This window comes from Rhinatrema bivittatum, chromosome 5, assembly GCF_901001135.1.
Source record: "Rhinatrema bivittatum chromosome 5, aRhiBiv1.1, whole genome shotgun sequence".
Classification (NCBI taxonomy): domain Eukaryota; kingdom Metazoa; phylum Chordata; class Amphibia; order Gymnophiona; family Rhinatrematidae; genus Rhinatrema; species Rhinatrema bivittatum.
This window is the reverse complement of record NC_042619.1, coordinates 122,967,182-122,989,522: the sequence shown is the minus strand read 5'-3', so window position 1 is coordinate 122,989,522 and position 22,341 is coordinate 122,967,182. Positions and strand designations below refer to the sequence as shown.

The 22,341-nt window shown below is 44.6% G+C and overlaps 1 protein-coding gene across 2 annotated transcripts in view; it reads left to right on the top strand.

The window, feature by feature from the left end:
* The window catches only part of RB1 (RB transcriptional corepressor 1), a 483,267-nt gene that overhangs the window by 131,047 nt on the left and 329,879 nt on the right, over positions 1–22,341 (top strand). For both annotated transcript variants that reach the window (XM_029602868.1, XM_029602867.1), the window contains 2 exons: positions 4,836–4,945; positions 7,903–7,977. In XM_029602868.1, coding sequence (XP_029458728.1) covers positions 4,836–4,945; positions 7,903–7,977 — 185 coding nt within the window. The remainder of the gene's footprint in view (positions 1–4,835; positions 4,946–7,902; positions 7,978–22,341) is intronic.

Here is a 22,341-nt window from a genome sequence, read left to right as displayed (position 1 = left end):
ATAGCAAGTATTGCTTAGAATTAAGTTACTATTTTGTTTGGAAGACTAGGGCAGTTGAATCCTTGCAGTTTGAAAGGAAAGTATGTCTTCTTTTCTTTGAAGTATTCCTGAATTGGGTCTATTGTTCCCAAGGTCCTGTTGGATATTCTGAACTTGGTGTCCTCTGAAAGAGCATGCAGATGTTCATTGTAAGAACAGCAAGTGTCTGCATTGGAACAGAGTGCAACATTGAAGTCATCTTTTTTTTTTTTTTTTTTTAATTTATCATTGAGATGGTCAGAAAATTTTTAAAATTAAACCAGACACTAAAGAAGAAAATAAATGCTTGTTCAGATGGAATTTGTCTACCATAAACAAAAAACTGGTTAATTGGTTTCTTCGCAAGATGGGTGAATCCTTAAACTAATTTCTGTTGCACTAGGTCACCCTGATGCTTAAAAATTTGCACTTGGCATCTGCTGCTGGCCCAGGCCTAAAAGGAACTGTTGCTGCAGTGGGTGCAGAGGCCTGACAGAAGGCAGTGCAGCTGCAGTGGGCGTGGCCCTCAAGAGCCTCTGTCTCTGCATAGGGCCTGTTCCTGGGAGGAGCCTCTGCAAGACTGGGGCTGCTGCCCATCCACAGCAGAGAGGCTGGATACCAGGAGCTCTAGGGTAGGGGAGAAGAGGTAAACAAGCAAAAAATGGGAACTCCCCCACCCCAAATTGTAGACAAGATACAAAAAAAACCCGTGCTAAAAATTAAATCCAAAAGACCAAAAAAAATCCCAAGAAAGCAAAGAAATATAAAACAGAACAAAAAAAAAAGGGCAACCAAAACCCCCAAAAAGGTTATAATAAAAACAAAATGTCTCCATGCTCCTAAAGATTTTGGCTGGTGCCTAAGTGACCTAAATATTTTCCCACCCCTGCAGTTAGGCATAGTTTAGAGCTCCAAGTAACCCTCTCTCCTGCTCATCTCCTAAGGGAGTATGAAAAGTTCAGAAACAATCTCCTATGTAGTTACTGCCGTGTTCTGCCGCCTTAAAATTCTCAAATGAAACCTGCGGTAAGTTTTCAAGCTGCATCGCCAGTTGTGAGGGTCAGGCAGAGAAAGTGTTCCATTTAGCCACTTATAAGACTATTGCTTGAATTGTTGACTATGCTCAATAAATAAATGCCATAAACTATCTCCACCACAGGGAGAAGGGGAGAGAGCAAAATGACTAGTTGTTTCTTGCAGCTTCCTCAGTGCCTTGCGTAAATGGGAGGGTAGATGGACTTGGGGAAACTTGCTTGGACCGTCAGTTTTGAATTGCTCTACCTGGCTGTATTTTAAACATTTTTATTTTTTTTTTGAGAAAATAATCTACAGATGTCTAAAAGAAAATAAGGCAGAAAACATTCCCCTCTGTTTCTAGCATATACCTGATGTGTGATCCTCTCTTGCCCTGGGAGCCCATGCAGAGTCAGTGATCCTCTGCTGTGTGAGGCTGGTAGTGAGCCTTAGCAGCCAGCATCTGAGAGATGTCAGCTGGTGACAGCTGTGGTAGATTGTTCGCCAGGAGGACAACTTTTACATCCATTTACATGGCTAAATTGGCCATCTGTCTTTCCTCAGTGCGGATTGTACATGTGGCATTCTGCAGTATTGGTATTTTAGCTACATTTAGAAGAGGTATTCCCAGGGCTGTGTTTTTAGATCTGGAGAGGAAAATAGTGCATATGGATTATTTTTTCAACTTTGTGTTTTATTTTCAGTGGAGAAAGTACCACCCGGGAGGTGCAAATGTCCATCGGTACTTTGTACCCCTGAGATGTTTCAGAGTGAAAATACACGTGTACTTTCGTGTTGAAACTTGATGCAAAGTCTGCAGGCAAAATGTACACAGTCTGAAAGTTGTCCTCATAATAACTTTCTTCCTAAAGGAATAATGCTACCTAGAAGTGCGGTATGCTCATGGCAGGGTAGAGTATGGAATTCATGAAGCCTTTTGTCACTCTACAGCCAATATTGAATGTTGTATTCCATACCCAGTGCTACCAACTTTGGAATACTGGGCTCCTGACTTTAAAAGGGGCTTGGATGGTTAGCAGCAACAGAGGTTGATATCGACAGCACTTTTGGACTTAGACACCAAAATTGGGCCCTTTGAAAATTCACTTGGATTTGAGAGCCTAAATTTAGAGGCCTATTTTCACTAAGCACTTAAAAAATGGGTGTGGAAGAGTCAAGTTGGGGGAGGGAAGTTAGACACCCAGGGCTGTTTTCCAGCACTGGCATCCAGAACAGCCCTAAATCTGGTTGCCTAGATCCTCCATCCCTCCCATGACATATAAAAGTGAAGCTCAGAGGAGAACTCTCGACAGCCCCGTCTCGCTCCCCATCCCTCTTACTGTCTCAGAATAATGTGCCAAGGAGGCTGCCCGGCTTCCCCTCTCCATCTCTCCCATTCACCCACCTGCCTACAGTTCAAAATAGGGCATCAAAATCTCCCCACCCTGATGTCCCCCTCAACGCCCTAAAATGACCCAAAATATCCTAATATGCTTACATTCTCCCGGCTAGGGGTTCAGCCCTCCTGGAGGCATCTAGTGTTGCTCTAACAGCAATGCTGGAAGCATACTGCACTTGTGTTACTGTTAGTGCCGCACTGGATGCTTAGCTGGGAGGACGTAAGCATGTGTTGTCCACTAAGTTTGAGGATCTTTTGGGTGAGTTTAGGAAGTGGAGGCTGGGAGTTTGGATGGAAAGGAGTTTGGTGCCCTTGTTTGGATTTTGGATGGACAGATAGGATGGGGGTGTTGGCTGGTGGCCCTGTGTGTTAAGTTTGACTTTGGGCAGGTAGAAGGGGAGATGCTGTAGGGCTAGCTGCACATCACTGAAGCCCTGGAAAAGTGAATGAATGAATAGATCATGTGGGTAGATGTTCAGTTTCATACAGGGGCCTTCTGAATGTTCACAACAATAAATATGAAACATTATGTGGCCTCAGAGCGCTATGATTTATGCCTCTTGTATTCCTGAAAGGCAAACTAATATCAGTTAAGTAATTCCCTTCCATGGGAACTGGTTTAGTATCCAAATTGTAGTATAGATAGTCTGCATCATGTTGTACAGTAAACCAGTAATCTATTTGAGTCAGTTCTTTAAATAGAATTTGTGTTAAAGGCAAAATGTTAAGATATCTGGAGTGAAATGATGACTTTCTAGGAGGTATTTCCCCCTAGTTAATTGTCATTTGTGTTGAAATGCTCTGCCAAAGTGTAAAATGCTATAGTGTAACACTGTGTGAGAGACGATAGCTTTCAAATTAGTATTTTTAGAGAATTATATATTGTATATATATATATATATATGTATATGCATACCCCTATCATTTTAAAACTTTTGTAAGTGTGGGTCTTGATTTTGGCCTCTCATGGGGCTGCTGCTGAATAGGGTCTGAGAGGTGCTGTAGGGGCCTTGATCCCCAGCAGCAGAAACTCTTAGCACTTGTGAACCCAAGATTATGGAGATGATTCTTTTTATTTTTTCCTTACTGAAATTATATAATGGAAGCCAACAAAACGTGTTTTAAGATTTAAGCAGGAATGCGATTTTGTGGGTAAAAAGTGTTTAATGGCAATTTTTATTGGATAAACTGATTTTCCGGAAATCAAAATGGTGTACAATAAAAGAGAGCATAAACAATATTTGTTTATTTAAATCTTTTATATACTGAAGTTTGTTTGCACATCACATCGGTTTACAGTAAACCAGATAGGTTAACCAAGAACTGGAGGGAGAAAAGGAAATTGGACAGTTACATATTAACATTTAAGAGAAAATACAACAGTTCAGGGTAGTTAAGTTTTAGGTACAGGGTACAAGGTAGTTAATTTTTAGTACAATAGAAAAATCAAGACCAGATTACAACGTACAAGCTGAAAAACAAAGTTAACTAGCATTATTCGGTTCTCTGAAAATTGCATTCCCTCAACGCCTGTATTTCCCCCCACAATGCGTGGATGTTGAGCTGCATTGAGATGTGGCCTTCCCTGGGGGGGAGGGTGTGTGTGTGTTGCGATAAGATCAGGGAAGCGAAAGTCAGCCCATGGATTGTGTTTCCTATGTCATGAACATACCTGTCTAGCATCATTCTAGCCACCCAAAGAGCCAACGTGAGTAACTGCACGTGCTTTGCATCCAAGACAAGTTTCAGAACGAGCATACACGCTTACTTTTTGCTTTCAGAGTTTGTGCAATACCTGTGGGGAAAATCTCCAGCCGGTCTTTGTCCCAGTGTGGACGGCTTGAACATTCCTCCCCACCCCTCAAGGTAGAGAGGCATCCCTTCACCGTTTTTTAGCAATACTGTGTTGGATCAGCATGCTGTCTTTCAGTGGTGGCCAACTGCGATGCTCAGGAGCAACAAACAGGCCTGGCTTTCAGGATATCTGCAATGAATATTCATAAGAGAGATTTGCACGCAGTGCCTTCAGTGTATATAAATCTATCTCATGCATATTCATTGTGGATATCCTGAAAACCAGGCCTGTGGCTCCCAAGGACCAGAGTTGGCCACTTCTGCCCTTAATATCAATAAACATAAGGCTGAAATGGGGGTCGACTCTGGAGTAACCTGCTTCTTCACAAAAGGGTGGCGGATGCATGGATCAGACTCCAAGGGGAGGAGAGGAGACAGCAATAGTAATGGAATTCACGAAAGCCTGGGATATGGCTCAGAGGATCCTTAGTGGGGAAGAAATGGAGGGAAAGTCCAAGATGAATTAGGAACTCAATTGGATAAGGTTAGATGGACCTTACCTGCCATCAAATTCTATTTTTTTGTTTCTGAATCCTTGTTTTGGATTTAGGTGGACAATCTCTCAAAGCAATATGAAGAACTTTACCTTAAAAGCAAAGATTTGGATGCCAGGTTGTTTCTGGACCATGATGAAACCCTGCAGCAGCAACACAGAGATTGGTAAGAGATTCTCTAAACTTCGTGTTTCCTCCCTGTAAAGCTGATCATATGAGCCGCTCATTTGGGAACCTCTAAGTGAGGTCTCTGTGCTTTCCTTTGCTCCTTCTCATGGAGAGATTTGCAGGACGCTGTCCAGGGGCTGTTCGTACCTCTTGCACTTCCTCTGTGAAGTCCTCAGAAGCTTCAGAGTTTTTGGGTTTTTTTTGTTTCGTCCTATATACTGGTTCATACTCCAACATAGTATTACCTAGTCACATGATTTTGGGTCAGTAAGGTACCAATTCAGCAGCTTTTGAAAGTGTTTTTTATTTTTTGAGAGAGAGACATTGATTCCTAATTATAAAATTGTTAATGAAATAAATTATAAAGAATGCCAACAGGGGGGGAAAGCTTTGTGGAGTTTTCAGTCCTACTCAAAACTCCATCCTTTTCCTATAAGCTTCTACTTTTCAGTTCTGTACTGTTGCTAGACATACACAGTGTGGTTCAGATACACATGAGAGAGAGTCTGTAGTCAGAACACACAGACAAGACAAAGAGAAATGTTCAAGACAGTTGTTGTTACAATAAATATGGGTAAGCTCAACAAGGCTTTGATCAACAAGAGCCAGGATTCCAGGTTTGAAAGCCATCTCATAAAGTTAGCTTTCTAGTATGACTGGCTCAGAAAAAGGGGTAATCCCTGCTCTTTTCTGTCTTCCTACCATAAGAGAGCCTTCCAGCTCTCCCATTCATTATTTGATATAATCAGTTCTAGCTCTGCACATCTGTAATTTTACTTACATTGCCCTTGTTGTGACTGGCAAGATTCGTCCAATTGTGAGTTCAAACACATTTATTATAGATTTAGCTCATACCTGCACATGGGTCAGCATCTCAGTCTGCTCCAAGTGGCAATGCCTGTGCCCCTTATGGCAGCCTTCACGTCTCCTTTGATGCAACATTTCCAGTGAACATGAATTCCACAAGCCATCTTCCAGAGAAGGGAGATGTTTGGGTCCATTGACATATATTCAATAAGAGCCATTGTCCTAGAATAGTTGTGTCATAACAAGACACATTAGATGCTGGATGCGAGACAAACTCCCACAAACGGTGGTCATGCAGTCACTACAAATTGAAAACTCATCTCACACCCTTCCCTGCCTGACCTCTCCTGTGCAATGACTAAACTCGCCAGCCCATGCACTCAGAGGAGCATTTTGTATATCAGTGATCTTATGAGGGTGTCTTCCCCCGCCCCCCCCAACTTTTTCGACAGGAGGTAGACATTTGACAAATGATTCTGCATTTTTAACCAACTCAAAATGTGTAGGCTCTCCTAGTATGATTAACCCAGAGCTTTGTTGGGCATATCATTGTGACGATTAATCCTTGCTATTAAGCCTGATCACTTCTATATATCCACTGAAAGTTCTGGAAATAATCTATCTGTCTGTGTGCCTATGCTGCTCCTGGGAAGCTAGTTATTTCAGCTTCCTTGTAACTTCAACGATCTTCACTTTGTCAGGATAGTTATGGAGCTGGATTACTACGGCTTTGGACCACACATTTTTCGCCAGAACTGAAGCTGTGGCAGCATTTTTTTTCATACCAGATGGAGCTGCGATATTAGAGGAAAATTTTCAAAGACATTTCCACGAGTTAAAACACTCTTTGTGCACAAAAGCACACTTGTAATGCTGATACCTGTGTAGATAGAGGGAAGGCATTCCTGGAGGCAGAGTCGGAGAGATGTGTAATTACGCTGGAAAAAGTGCCAGCCCATACTTGGTACAGGTCTGTGCATGTACTTTGTCTCTTTGAAAACGGACATAAAGTCTGCAGGCAAAAAGTACCCATGGACTTTACACTTCTGTTCTCAGTTGCAAAGTTGCCCTTTTAGTGTCGTCAGGTGCTGGGTTCAGAAAACAGATTTTTGGTCCATCTTCCTCCTGCTCAGGAAATCTGCTAATGCACATATTGTTCCAGCAGCTCTGATTTTCATTGTGGTCTTGCTTCTCTGTTATAATCTTGTTAGCTCACTCCAAGACCTCTATTTTCTGACTTACTACCATAAGAGAGCCTTCAAGCTTTCCCATCTATTCTTCGATGTCATCCGTTCTAGCATTTACCTCATCAGCAGTGGATACAGGCTAGGCCATCTTTTTCACAATTCTCTCCGGTTTAGAGGCCAGACTAGTATGAATTTTGGAGCCAATGTTCATTGTTCCCTTCATTGCTTCAGTCTTCTTGGCAGGCAGTGATGCATTAGCCATATTTTTCTCTTTTGATCCCAGATCTTCAGCAGAATTTGATGTTTTCAATGGGATTTTGTGGCTGGATCTCTTTGGCTGAGTGGCTTGGTCAAGCCACATCATGGGCAAGGCCATTTTGGATGCTGCTTTAGACATTTCTGATATTTTGATAGCAGTTATAAGTACTTTATTGTTTAAATAGGTGAGGACAAGAGACTTTCAGATCTGCTGATTCATGCTGCATCACCTGACACCTTTCCTCCTGCTCTCCCCAGAAATTAAATCGAGGGAAGGCTCTGTTTAGAGGGTATATGGGGTGGTGATCTTATGCACATCTCCCTGTGCCTGTATATGCAAAGAGCAGCTTAGAATATACCAGTTTTGTGACTGAAGTAGACTATTTGACATACCCTTATGTTTTTATTGCATTAGCAGTAAGATGCATTTGAAAAGACTATTGTAATGTTTAAATTATAAAACCATCTTGTCAACAGAAGGTAAGGAAAATATGCTTAGGTTTTCTACACACATCATCTCTCATTTTTTGGCTTTGTGAATAACTGGTGTATTGTCAAAAGATTTGTTCATTTCTTGTTGTTTAGTTTCCCCAATGTTTCTTGTGGGAAGAAAATATTTTCTTATAGCAAGATAGCTATTTTGTTTCTGTTGTGCTAAGTCCACTTGTGGGGTTTGTTTTTTTTTTTGTGTCCCATCCTATAGTTTAGAACTGGAGAGGACACCTCAGAAAACGGACTGTGAAGAAATGAGCGCCATTCCTCCGCAGACTCCAGTGAGGTGAGCTGCACAGCATGCAAGTTTCTCTTTTAGTCAGCACAGGGAAAGGGGTGTAGGGTTTCGGAGCACTGCGTGCCCTTTGATTTTAAAAATAGCCATGTGGTGTTTAAACTGTAATGCAGGAAATAAGTGTTCCCATGCTAGTCTTTTTCTCAAATTGTCACTTTGTCTTAATGCCGTGAAGCTGAGCTTCCTGCTGTGGGTGCTGTATTGTCTCTAACCTAACATTACAAAAGGGAGTGGCTGTTTTTTTAAAATAAATCTATTTACATTTTTAGCTACAAAATCTTTCATAGATCATCAGATTAACTCTAGAATAACACCAAGGCTATCTAAACCTACTTGCATGCTCCCCCCGCACAGTAAAAAGGTTAAAAAAAAAAAAAAAAGTTTTTCAAAATTCTACAGCACAGTACTTGGCTACATGTAACAAATTTTATTTGAACAATTGATGCAATTCCTGGGACATAGACATAAATAGCAAGCTGGCCTTTTAGCAATCTCAATGTGTGCATTTAATGGATAGCACAAAACAGTTGTAGCACATGCATGTATCAGTAGCAGTCACGACTGCATAGCACACAATATGTTTGCTATGTAATAATTATTGGTAAAAGAATCTGCTTATATTCCTGAGTGTGCTTGAAGTGATTTCCCTGCGGCTTCATAGCCCTGACTTCTCTCCCCCCTCTATGTATGCCTCCCATTTAGGAATCCCTAGATGTGATTTTTAGGGTTCTCGGTGCTCAGATTGGACCCTATCCAGGGGCTGCTCGTACTACTTGCATTTCCTCTGTGAAATCCTCAGATGTTTCAGTGTTTTTTGTTTACTAGTTCCTACTCCTAAGATCAAGTCCAGACTTGCTGTCCAAATACAACAATTATTTCCTCTCTATTTCCCCCCCACAGGATCAATGTTTTTAAGGTCATTACTTCATGCTTTATGTATCCAGTCCCAAGGTTGTCTGTATATTATTTGTTTTTTGAAGGATATGAATTTGCAATGTATCTGTTACTTATCCCTTTATTTGTGTCCAGAATGACTGGTTTTACTGACGTGGCCAGAGTATATGTGGTAAATTCTCCACTATGCACTAGCGGGTGGATTTTCAAAGACCTGCTCGCATAAATCCGCCCGGATTTATGCGAGCAGGGCCTTGCGCGCCGGCGCGCCTATTTTCCATAGGCCGCTGGTGCGCGCAGGTCCCGGGGTTTTTGGAAGGGGGCGTGTCGGGGACGGGACCCAATGACGCGGCGTTTTGGGGGCGGGGTGTGGCGTTTTGGGGGTGGGACCGGGGGGCATGACGCCGGCCCGGGGGCGTGGTCCAGGCCTTCGGACCAGCCCCTGGGTCGGAGCACGGCGCGCCAGCAGTGTGCTGGCGCGCGTAGATTTATGTCTGCTTCTCGCAGGCGTAAATCTACGGACAAAGGTAAGGGGGGGGGTTTAGATAGGGCCGGGGGGGGGTGGGTTAGGTTGAGGAAGGGAGGGGAAGGTGAGGGGGGAGGGCGAAAGAGAGTTCCTTCCGAGGCCGCTCCGATTTCAGAGCGGCCTCGGAGGGAACGGAGACAGGCTGCGCGGCTCGGCTCGCGCCGGCTGCCCAAAATCGGCAGCCTTGTGCGCGCCGATCCAGGATTTTAGAAGATACGCGCGGCTACGCGCGTATCTTATAAAATCCAGCATACTTTTGTTAAAAATCTACCCCTAGGGGTTTGTAACTGGGCCTTCTCAGTTTTAGGAAAGGGATTTATTCGATTTATTTTATCTGGTTTTTATATTCCGCTTTTTGGCACATCAAAGCGTATTAGATTGTGCATAGCCTTTCTTACAATTTACGTTCAAAATACTTTTACATTTTAAGCCCACAAAAAAAGAGCAAGACTGATAGCAAAGCCAGTTGTGTGTGGGTCTGGAGGCTGCGGTTCTGTTATGCTGTAACACACACTAGCTCGAGGGGTGGGATAAAAGGAAGAAAGGAAAGACACAAGGAGGTTAAGTGACTTGCTGGGGGAGGAGGGATCTGCAGATTGCACAGTACCATGCTCTGTGAACTAGGCTGCAATATAATGCCACTTTCTAATATCTCCCAATATTGGATTTATATATAAAACCACACAGTATCATAACATATGTCTGCAGTCTATAATTGCCTTCTTTTGTGCGATTGTTTGAATATTTATCCCAGGACAAACAGGATGATAGTCCTCACATATGGGTGACATCATCAGATGGAGCCTTGGTACGGAAAACTTCTGTCAAGAGTTTCTGTAAACTTTTGGCTGGCTCTGTGGGCCTACTGAGCATGCCCAGCATGCCATGATATTCTCAGCCACAGGGGTCTTCCTTCAGTCTCTTTTTTTCCACCTTGCTGTAGCAAAGCAGTTCAGGAGCTCTGGAAAGAGAATTTCCTCACATTTTCTCACAGAAGAAAACTTTTTCTTTTCACATTTTCAGTCACAATTTTCTCATAATTGGGTCTCCCTTCGACATAGTCTCGGTGAGTACATTTTTCAGATAGTTTTTTGATCGATTCTGATCATCCTACTGTCGATTCCCGCCGGTCATCAACCGTTATTAGGCCATAACTTTATCATGGCATCGAGGTTTAAAAAATGTCTGGGATCAGGCCACGACGTCCGGGCTTGCTCAACCTGTGCCCAGATGACACCGAAGGGCAAGCGTGCCCATTTGGATAAGATGGAAGAATTATTCAAAAAGATTCCATCGTCGACGTCGTCCCCAAGAGTAACGCCTCCCTCGGTAACCAAACATCGAGGTGAAACACGGGCCGACGACCGTCCGTCACCGGCACTGTCTATATCATCGATAGCATTGTCTTCAACATCGAAAAATCATCGGGAGAAAAAGCGGCATCACCATCGATCCATCGACCCAGCGGATGGTAAACCATCGACGTCATGATCGAAATCCATCGAGCTGATGCCCAAGAAAGTCCGTGTACTAGAGCCAACTCCACCGGCCATACACAAAGAACCGCGGCGCTCTCCACCGGGCTCGGTGTCAGAGGAAGTGCCACCACGAATCATCGTGGAAGTGCCAAAAGCGACAGCGATGCCTTCCCCAGTGGCAGTGGATACTGCCCCGATTTCAAGGGAAGAAGTGACTACTTTAGTCCAGCAGGCCGTCGTTGAGGCTCTGAAGAACCTACAGCTTCCGACAGTGCCATCCATGCCGGCACCAACACAGACATCGGCATTGGAGCAGTCAATTTTTCAGCCTTTGCTGAATAAACTCGTTGCCTTAATAGAAGCCTTTCCTCCAACACAAACGGCACAGACTCCATCGACGCAGCCATTGATGCCATCGAGGCCGATACCCCCACCGATGACTCCAGCCATTCCGGCTCCCATATCATCGGAGGATGACGGTGGAGACTCCGATTCTGCCCCAGGACCATCAGGGCTCCATCGACATCGAGTCCCGAAGACACCCTCGATGCCTTTCAAGGACACATCGATGCTAATCCATCCAGGTCCATCGGGGGATACAAGGCATCAATTTCCATCGATTCCCCATCGATGCCCTCACTTCCAACGATGCCACAACACATCCCAACAAAGGCTGTGTTTAAATTGAAGCATCATGTCCAGCCAGAAGACTGGCTGGACATGATGCTTATCATCCTCAATATACACCTTGGAAGGATGTTGACATGGACACTGAATCAGAGGAACTGCAATCAGAGCCCTCTCCACCAGAGGAAAGAAATCCCCCTCCAGAAGATTTGTCATTTACAAATTTTATCAAAGAAATGGCAGATACAATTCCATTTGAATTAGTCACAGAGGAAGATACTAGACATAAGGCTCTAGAAGTACTGCAGTTTGTGGATGCACCGAAGGAAATCATGGCTATCCCAATCCATCAAGTCCTCTTGGAATTGTGTCAACGAATGTGGGAACATCCCTGCTCAGTCCCTGCAGTGAATCTGAGAACAGATGCCACTTATCTAGTGCAACATGCTCCAGGATAGCAGAAGCCCCAACTACCTCACCATTTGGTAGTGGTAGAATCCGCTCAGAAGAAGGCTCTGAAACAAAAACCTCATTCCTCTGTCCCACCAGGAAAGGAGCAACGATTCTTGGACACCTTAGGGAAGGTCTATCAAGGGTCCATGCTGGTAGCATGTATTGCAGCATACCAGCTGTACATGACACAGTAGCAACGGAACTTATGGAAACAAGTACAAGGTATTGTGGACAACCTCCCACAACAGCATCAACTACCTTTAGCTACATTAGTTGACAAGGGATTAGAATCTGGCAAACATGAGGTGAGAGCAGCCTATGCTGTCTTCGAAACATCAACTCGTCTGTCTGCCTCTGCAATAAATGTGAGAAGATGGGCCTGGCTTAAGGCTTCTTTTCGGAGAAAAGATCCAAGCTACGGTATCTCAGCTGAAAGACCATCAGGAGACTCTCCGTCAGCTATCAAAATTGCCAGCAGATCAGACATCTTCCCTAAGACGTCCATCACGCAGAGACTCTAGGAGACCCTTCTACAGACCAAGAAGTATTACCCTCCTGCCTCTTCAGCGCGTCCATACCGTCCCTCACAGAGAGGACGTCCACGTCAGCCGAAGCAACAAAAGACCCAGCCACCACCCCAAACTGGACCAGCGGTGGGTTTTTGAACCGTGCCAAGAGAACAGCAGCCTCTTTCTCAACCATATGCCCTCCCTACCAGTCAGAGGTCGACTTCATTACTTCCAACACCAATGGAGTCTCATCACAAAAGATCAATGGGTATTAGCCATACTACATCGGGGATATCGCCTAAAATTCAATTCGATACCCCCGCATTCTCCTCCCATGCCACTTTGGTCAAACATTCTCATCACATCTCAACTTCAAGTAGAACTCTCTACTGGCTGACTGCCAGGGCCATTGAACCAGTTCCCCGGTCTCAACAAGGCAAGGGGTTCTACTCCCGCTATTTCCTCATTCCAAAGAAAACAGGCGGCCTTCGCCCTATCTTAGACCTCCGAAATCTCAACAAATTTCTACACAAAGAAAAATTTTGGATGGTATCTCTGGGAACCATCTTTCCATTACTTCAAAAGGGAGATTGGCTCTTTTCTCTGGACCTTCAAGATGCTTATGCGCACATACCAATTTCCACACAACATTGCAAATATCTACGATTCGTAGTGGGAAAGAATCATTACCAGTACCGAGTCCTGCCATTCGGACTGGCCTCTGCTCCTCGAGTGTTTATGAAATGCCTAGCAGTAGTGGCTGCACATTTAAGAAAAAACAGCATTCATGTTTTTCCATACCTAGACGATTGGCTAATCAGAAGTCCATCCAGGCAGGGAGCTCTCTCTGCCTTGAAAACCAGAATAGCACTATTGCACCTTCTGGGATTTCTCATCAGTTATCCAAAATCCAACGTTGAGCTGTCTCAACTCTTCACATTCATCAGAGCAGACCTCGACACCACAGTGGTGAAAGCTTCCTTTCCAAGCGACCGTGCAGACAATTTGGCACGACTGGCAAACATTATGATTCATCACCAGTTCGCATTCGCCCATCAAATTCTAGTACTGCTAGGACACATGGCCTCGACAGTACATGTCACTCCTATGGCGAAACTAGCCATGAGAAGAACTCAATGGACTTTGAAATCTCAATGGCTACAAGCTTTCCAACCACTGTTGTACACAATTCAAATCACCGACCAGTTACATCTGTCGCTCCGCTGGTGGACAAATCAAATAGCGTTGAAAGCTGGTCTCCCATTCCAACAAGCAAATCCACAAGTCATCCTAACTACAGATGCTTCCAACCTGGGATGGGGGAGCTCATGTCAACAACCTTCAAACACAAGGGACATGGACTACGCTCAAAGCAGTATCAGATAAACTTCTTGGAACTTTGAGCGATGAGATATGCCCTTTATGCCTTCAAAGACTGCCTCTCAAACAAGACTGTGCTGTTACAAACAGACAACACAGTAGCAATGTGGTATATAAACAAATAGGGAGGCACAGGCTCTTATCTGCTCTGCCAGGAAGCGGTGCAGATTTGGGCTTGGGCTCTGGAGCATTCCATTCATCTCCGAGCATCTTACCTGGCGGGCATCAAGAACATCTTAGCGGACGATCTCAGTCGACATTTCAATCCCCACGAATGGTTGCTGGACCCACGTGTAGTGAACAAAATCTTTCAATGCTGGGGTCGCCCAACCATAGACCTCTTTGCGTCCACACTGAACCACAAAGTGGAAAGGTTCTGCTCCCTCCACGGACGTCGGCAAACAGTCCCCAGGGACGCATTTGCTCGCCCCTGGAACACAGGTCTTCTATATGCGTATCCTCCAATTCCGCTCATAGTGAAAACTCTTGTGAAGCTACAACAGTACAGAGAGAAAGTGACCCTCATAGCCCCGTACTGGCCTTGATAAGTATGGTTTCCCATACTCCTCGACCTCTCGATCTCACCACCAATCCGCCTGGGCTCAGAGCCCACTCTCATCACTCAGAATCAGGGCAGGTTGCATCACCCCAACCTGACAGCTCTTGCCCTAACAACTTGGATTTTGAAAGCTTGATTCTGCAACCACTTAATCTTTCAACACAAGTCTCTCAAGTTCTAGTAGCTTCACGAAAGCCTTCTCCACGTAAATCTTACCACTTTAAGTGGACTAGATTTACAAAATGGTGCACACAAAAGTGTATAGAACCCTTCTCCTGCCCCACTTTTTCCTTACTAGATTACTTATACCACCTGTCGGATTCTGGTCTCCAGACATCCTCTGTAAGGGTACACCTAAGCGCCATAGCGGCATACCACAAGGAAATAGGGGATGAACCAATAACAGCACAACCCCTAGTAAGTAGGTTCATGAGGGGCTTACTTCATCTTAAACCTCCCATTCGACCACCGGTCACTGAATGGGACCTGAATTTAGTACTAACAAGTCTCATGCGCTCACCGTTCGAGCCTCTACATTCTTGTGAAGAAAAATTCCTTACATGGAAAGTGCTTTTCTTAGTAGCCATTACATCGGCTAGAAGGGTCAGTGAGTTGTAAGCTCTCGTCACATGCTCACCCTACACAAGGTTCATGCATGACAGAGTAGTCCTTCGCACTCACCCCAAATTCCTACCAAAACTAGTAATGTATTCACATCAGTCAGTTGATAGTCTGCCTACTTTCTTGGACTGTAAACGTGCACTAGCTTTTTACCTAAATCGCAGGGCGGTCCATAGGAAATCCACCCAACTCTTTGTTTCTTTCAATAAAAATAAATCAGGAGTTGCGGTAGGAAAACAAACTCTCTCCAACTGTCTAGCAGACTGTATCGAATTCTGTTATGAAAAAGCAAAGATTCCTCTCCAGGGGCGAGTAAAAGCACACTCAGTACGGGCTATGTCTACATCAGTAGCACACTATCGTTCAGTGCCCATTCTCGACATATGTAAAGCTGCAACATCGAGTTCCCTTCACACTTTTGCAGCTCATTGTCTGGACAGAGAAGGACGACAAGATTCAGCCTTTGGACAATCTGTCTTAAAGAACTTATTTCCAGTTTAACTCCAACTCCTACTACATCCGTCCTGCTGTGATATTCAGGCTGCCTCATTTTTTCCAGCAGTACACCAGTTGTTGTGCCCGTTGCACAAGTTGACTCAGCCTGTAGCTTGCTAATCATCCATATGTGAGGACTATCATCCTGCTTGTCCTGGGATAAACAAAATTGCTTACCTTGTAATAGGTGTTATCCCAGGACAGCAGGATGTAGTCCTCACGAAACCCACCCACCACCCCGCGGAGTTGGGTTCAATACGTTTTATTATTTTATTTTTTTAGCTTAAGCATACTGCTACAAACGAGCCTGAAGGGAGACCCCTGTGGCTGAGAATATCATGGCATGCTGGGCATGCTCAGTAGGCCCACAGTGCCAGCCAAATGTTTCTAGAAACGCTTGACAGACGTTTTCCGTACCAGGGCTCCATCTGATGATGTCACTCATATGTGAGGACTACATCCTGCTGTCCTGGGATAACACCTATTACAAGGTAAGCAATTTTGCTTTATTCATATCGGTTTCCATTGCCACTTTGGAATCAGAAGACTAAATATGTTCCCCAACTCACCTCCCAAAAAAATAAAGAAATCCCTAAAAAGGTTTAATGGTCTGTCTTGAAAAAGTGGGCTCTGACCCTTTTAATAATAATCTGGGTGAAAAAAAACAAATAGTTTATTTGAAACGGAGAAAAAAAACAACCTCCTTCCTTATCCCCCACTCTGCTCGCCCCCCCACCCTCCCCTCGCTTTTGGCAAGTCTTTGGCAGACTCATTTTGTAGAGTACCTAATGCTGTTTCTCTTTATAGCTACTTTTCTCCACAATTAGCTCTATTTTGAGATAAGCCTGAATATGTTCTGATAATCTCATAGATTTATTTAGATTTATACTCAGCTTTTCGCACTTTTTTCATCACTTTTCAAGTATTTCCCTATCCCTAGAGGGTTTACAATCTAAGTTTGTACCTGAGGCAATGGAGGGTAAAGTGACTTGCCCAAGGTCACAAGGAGTGACAGCAGGACTCGAACCCTGGTCTCCTTATCATAACCCACTGCTCTAACCACTAGGCTAGCTGCCTTCTCTTCTGAAAATACAGCTTTCCCTCTCACGCAAAGCTTCTTTCAGCATCTTCTCTTCCTCCCCATCCTATGCTCAAATTTTGCATTTAAGCTCCTCAGTTGTAGGTTGCTTTTAATGATTAGACCAGAAATGGTGAACTGTAGTTCTCAAGTGCCACAAGCAAGTCTGGTTTTCAGAATAATAGATCTATGCAAATTAACTTGGTTATTGGATCAAATATATATTCCATGAATATTTGGAAAAAGTAAAGACTAGTTTGACAATCTAGAGCCAGAGTATACCATTCGTATCCTAGAGTTGAGCGTTCTGAATTCAGCAGGGATTTTATCTTATTCCAGGTGTGGCCAATAACGTTTTACCTGGTTTAAATACTTTATTTTACTATATGTGCCCTCCTGTAAACCATTGTGATGGTAAATAACTTAATGACGGTATATAAACGATTTAAAATAAATAAAGTCTGGTCTTCAAGAGCCTCAGACAGTTCTGGTTTTCAGGGTATCCACAATTTATATGCATGAGATGGATTTGCATGCACTTGCCTCCATTGTTTATTCATTAGGGCTATCCTGAAAACCAGATCTGTTTGTGGCTCTCGAGGAATGGAATTGGCCAACCTACCCTTGGCCTTATTCGATATGCCTTTAAAGCCATAGGCTACATCTTAAATTTGGACAGTAGGCTATCTCCAAGGCCTGAAATGGATCTAATAGAGGTGACACTGTCTGGTGCATCCTGTGACTCATGTATCTGCCTACCTTGTCTATATCATGAATAATGCTGCCTCTTCTGCTGTACTTTGTTGTCATGCTCCTGCCAATGCATTCTATAACAATTGTAAACTTCCCCAAAAAATAACTTTATAGAATGGTTGCATTTTTCTGTACTTTTTGAGAGCCTCCTTTCCTTGCAGAGTGGAAGTGGGTTGCCCATAACCTGCCCTTTTTAAGCCCCCAACACTAACTGCACTCAGTCTAACCATTTAACTAGTAAAATTGCAGGAGTGTTCTAGTGCGTTTGCTTCAAGAGGTTTATTGGGGAGAAAGAGGGCACTGGGGATCTTTTTTTTTTTTAAAGCTGCCCTCAGTTCCTTCAGGTAATTTTAGTTGTGGTTTTTAATGGGTCTTACCAATAAGAACATTATTGTGTATTAATGATCTAGAGCCATTTTACCACAGCAAACAGGAAACTAAACTGATGCTAAGTAAATTCTAGCCATTAACATCTGCTCTGCTAAAAGAAGTCTGACATTGCATTTGTACTGTGCAATTAGCCTGTCTCAGCTTTTATTATTCTAGCAAAGAGCTTTGATGGACTTTAAAGCATTAGATCAGATTGCCAAACTAAAAAATAATAAATCATTGGGACTGGATAGCATAAAAACATACATAAGAACATAAGATATGCCATACTGGGTCAGACCAAGGGTCCATCAAGCCCAGTATCCTGTTTCTAACAGTGGCCAATCCAGGTCACAAGTACCTGGCAAGTACCCAAACATTTAAAGAGATCTCAAGCTATTATTGCTTAATAATTACTGTTATAGTAATTTATTGATTTATCCTCTAGGAACTTATCCAATCCTTTTTTAAACCCAGTTACACTAACTGCTGTAACCACATCCTCTGGCAATGAATTCCAGAGCTTAACTATGCGCTGAGTGAAAGAATTTTGTTCGATTTGTTTTAAATGAGCTACTTCCTAACTTCATGGAGTGCCCCCTAGTTCTATTATCTGAGAGAGTAAATAACCAATTTCCATTAACTTGTTCAAGTCCTTTCATGATTTTGTAGACTTCTATCTTAGCCTCCCTACATAAGAACATAAGAAATTGCCATGCTGGGTCAGACCAAGGGTCCAGCAAGCCCAGCATCCTGTTTCCAACAGAGGCCAAACCAGGCCACAAGAACCTGGCAATTATCCAAACACTAAGAAGATCCCATGCTACTGTTGCAATTAATAGCAGTGGCTATTCCCTAAGTAAACTTGATTAATAGCTGTTAATGGACTTCTCCTCCAAGAACTTATCCAAACCTTTTTTGAACCCAGCTACACTAACTGCACTAACCACATCCTCTGGCAACAAATTCCAGAGCTTTATTGTACGTTGAGTGAAAAAGAATTTTCTCCGATTAGTCCTAAACGTGCTACTTGCTAACTTCATGGAATGCCCCCTAGTCCTTCTATTATTCGAAAGTGTAAATAACCGAGTCACATCTACTTGTTCAAGACCTCTCATGATCTTAAAGACCTCTATCATATTCCCCCTTAGCCGTCTCTTCTCCAAGCTGAACAGCCCTAACCTCTTCAGCCTTTCCTCATAGGGGAGCTGTACCATCCCCTTTATCATTTTGGTTGCCCTTCTCTGTACCTTCTCCATCGCAACTATATCTTTTTTGTGATGCGGCGACCAGAATTGTACACAGTATTCAAGGTGTGGTCTCACCATGGAGCGATATAGAGGCATTATGACATTTTCCGTTTTATTAACCATTCCCTTCCTAATAATTCCTAACATTCTGTTTGCTTTTTTGACTGCTGCAGCACACTGAGACGACTATTTTAAAGTATTATCCACTATGATGGCTAGATCTTTTTCCTGGGTGGTAGCTCCTAATATGGAAGCTAACATCGTGTAACTACAGCAAGGGTTATTTTTCCCTATATGCAACACCTTGCACTTGTCCACATTAAATTTCATCTGCCATTTGGATGCCCAATCTTCCAGTCTTGCAAGGTCCTCCTGAAATGTATCACAGTCTGCTTGTGATTTAACTACTCTGAATAATTTTGTATCATCCGCAAATTTGTTAACCTCACTCGTCATATTCCTTTCCAGATCATTTATATATATATATTGAAAAGCACTAGTCCAAGTACAGATCCCTGAGGCACTCCACTGTTTACTCTTTTCCACTGAGAAAATTGACCATTTAATCCTACTCTCTGTTTCCTGTCTTTTAATCAGTTTGTAATCCACGAAAGGACATCGCCTCCTATCCCATGACTTTTTAGTTTTCGTAGAAGCCTCTCATGAGGGACTTTGTTAAACGCCTTCTGAAAATCCAAATACACTACATCTACCGGTTCACCTTTATCCACATTATTAACATTATTATGTTTATTAACCCCTTCAAAAAAATGAAGCAGATTTGTTAGGCAAGACTTCCCTTGGGTAAATCCATGTTGACTGTGTTCCATTAAACCATGTCTTTCTATATGCTCTGCGATTTTGATCTTGAGAATAGTTTCCACTATTTTTCCCGGCACTGAAGTCAGGCTCACTGGTCTATAGTTACCCGGATCGCCCCTGGAGCCTTTTTTTAAATATTGGGGTTACAATGGCCACCCTCCAGTCTTCAGGTACAATGGATGATTTTAATGATAAGTTACAAATTTTAACTAATAGATCAGAAAGTTAATTTTTGAGTTCCTTCAGTACCCTAGGATGCATACCATCCGGTCCAGTTATTTCTTCTCCAAACTGAACAGCCCCAACTTCTTTATCCTTTCCTCATAGGGCAGCCGTTCCATGCCCCTTTATCATTTTGGTCGCCCTTCTCTGCACTTTCTCCAGTGCAGCCATATCCCTTTTGAGATGTGACCAGAACTGCACACAAGGTGCTGTCTCACCATGGAGAGATACAGTGGCATTATGACATCCTTTGTTTTATTTTCCATTCCCTTCTCAATAATTCCTAACTTTCCTAGCGTGTAGCCAGATGGACTCAGGACCAGAGGTTTATGTGCTCTTCTGCTAGCAGATGGGAGACAGAGTCAGATTTCAAAGCTGATATCACCCTAGATATACCCCTGCAGTGACCTAAGCTCCTCAGTATCTCTCCGTCTCCTAGCAGATGCGGACACTATCCCACACACTAGCACAATGTTAGAAAATTTACAGCAAGAAGACAAAATTTACCTTAAAGAAGATCAAGCCCTGCTCTCCTGCGGTGATACCTAAGGGTCCCTCCCCCAGTTTAGAATTCCTGAAGTGATTTATGATATCCCTCAGAGGGCGTGCCTTGGTCCGGTAGCAGGTAACCCTGGTGTGGACTTAGCCCCTAGAGAGGCTGAAAGGCAGTTGGTGCACATCTGAGCGCGGCGGTGAAGGTAAAGCCCTCTCCCCTCGCAGCTGGAGACCATCCTGACACGCGATCGGTAAGCGCCGAGACCAGGTAAGCTGAAAACTTTTTAAACTAAGGTCTCCGGGGCTTGGATGCTGTACTGATTTTGAATTTAACCTGGCGAGATAAAAGGGAGCACCGATTGGGTTGAGCAGCCTTGGTTGGGCTAGGCTCCGGTCCGGTGTAGGGGTCCAAACACGTGGAGACCCTCGGGAGGCGCCATCTTACACGCGTGGGTGTCGGCGCCATCTTTCCTTCTCGACCAGTGGAATGCGCGGGGCAGGCCAGACGGTCAATATGCCCAACTTGTGCGCCTTCAACGTAGAGGCACACACAGCTGCGCACACAACCGCGCTTAAAATTACACACGCGCATTGTGCTCACGCACATAACTGCGCGCATATTGAAGCACATTCCTGTGCGCCTAGACATAGAGGGGTAGATTTTCAAAGGGGTACGCGCGTACCCCCCGAAAACCTACCCCAAACCCCCCCTGCGCGCGCCAAGCCCCGAGATGCACGCAAGTCCCGGGGCTTGCATGGAGGGGCGTGTCGGGGGGGCGTGTCGGGAGTGATGCGGCATTTCGGGGGCGTGTCGGGAGTGACGCGGCGTTTCGGGGGCGTGGTTCTGGCCCGGGGGCGCCCCAGACCAGCCCCCGGACCGGAACATGGAGCGCGGCAGTCGGCCCGGCGCACGAGAAGTTACGCCTGCTTTGAGCAGGCGTACCTTTCGTGATAGAGGTAGGGGGGAGGTTTAGATAGGGCCGGGGGGGTGGGTTAGGTAGGGGAAGGGAGGGGAAGGTGGGGGGAGGGCGAAGGAAAGTTCCCTCCGAGGCCGCTCCGATTTCGGAGAGGCCTCGGAGGGAACGGAGGCAGGCTGCGTGGCTCGGCGCGCGCCGGCTGCCGATTTTGGGCAGCCTTGCGTGCGCCGATCCCGGATTTTAATGGATACGCACGGCTACGCGCATATCTATTGAAATCCCGCATACTCTTGTTCGCGCGAACAAAAGTACGCGTGTGCACAGATTTATAAAATCTGCCCCAGCGGCAATAGCACCAGCGTTCAAGAAGCCCAGAAGGCACTCTCTTTGCACAGCCTGCCACATCAGAGCCGCACAGCCTGAACTGGAGTCCTACCTGAGTCATCATTGCGAAGAAGCCCAGGGGGGACCAAAGTCTGGTCCCTCATTGTCTGAGGATGGGTCCGGAGCAACTACATACGATAGCATCCCGGATCTATGTAACTCCGAAATGGCATCTCCACAAGAGGGCACCTCAGGGGCCCCTACTCAGACTCCCCCTGGGGCTAACATGGACCCAGGGACCTTCTCCTGGTTAGAAAATTTACCAGGGGCTGCAAGCCTTCGTTCAGGCACAATCAGCCCCGGCTGTGACCTGGGTTCAACCCCTGCCAGAAACACAAGATCCCCCCGGCCTTGCTCTGATGCCTCAAGACATGCCTTGCCTAACCAAGAATTTCCCTGACAGGGACCCGGACACCTCAGATGATGATGATTGTTCTCTGGAAGAAGGAGAAATCCCTCCAGGCCTGGAACCATACAGAACCATGCTTCGCTTCTTCCACAGGGATGAACTACCAGCCCTTGT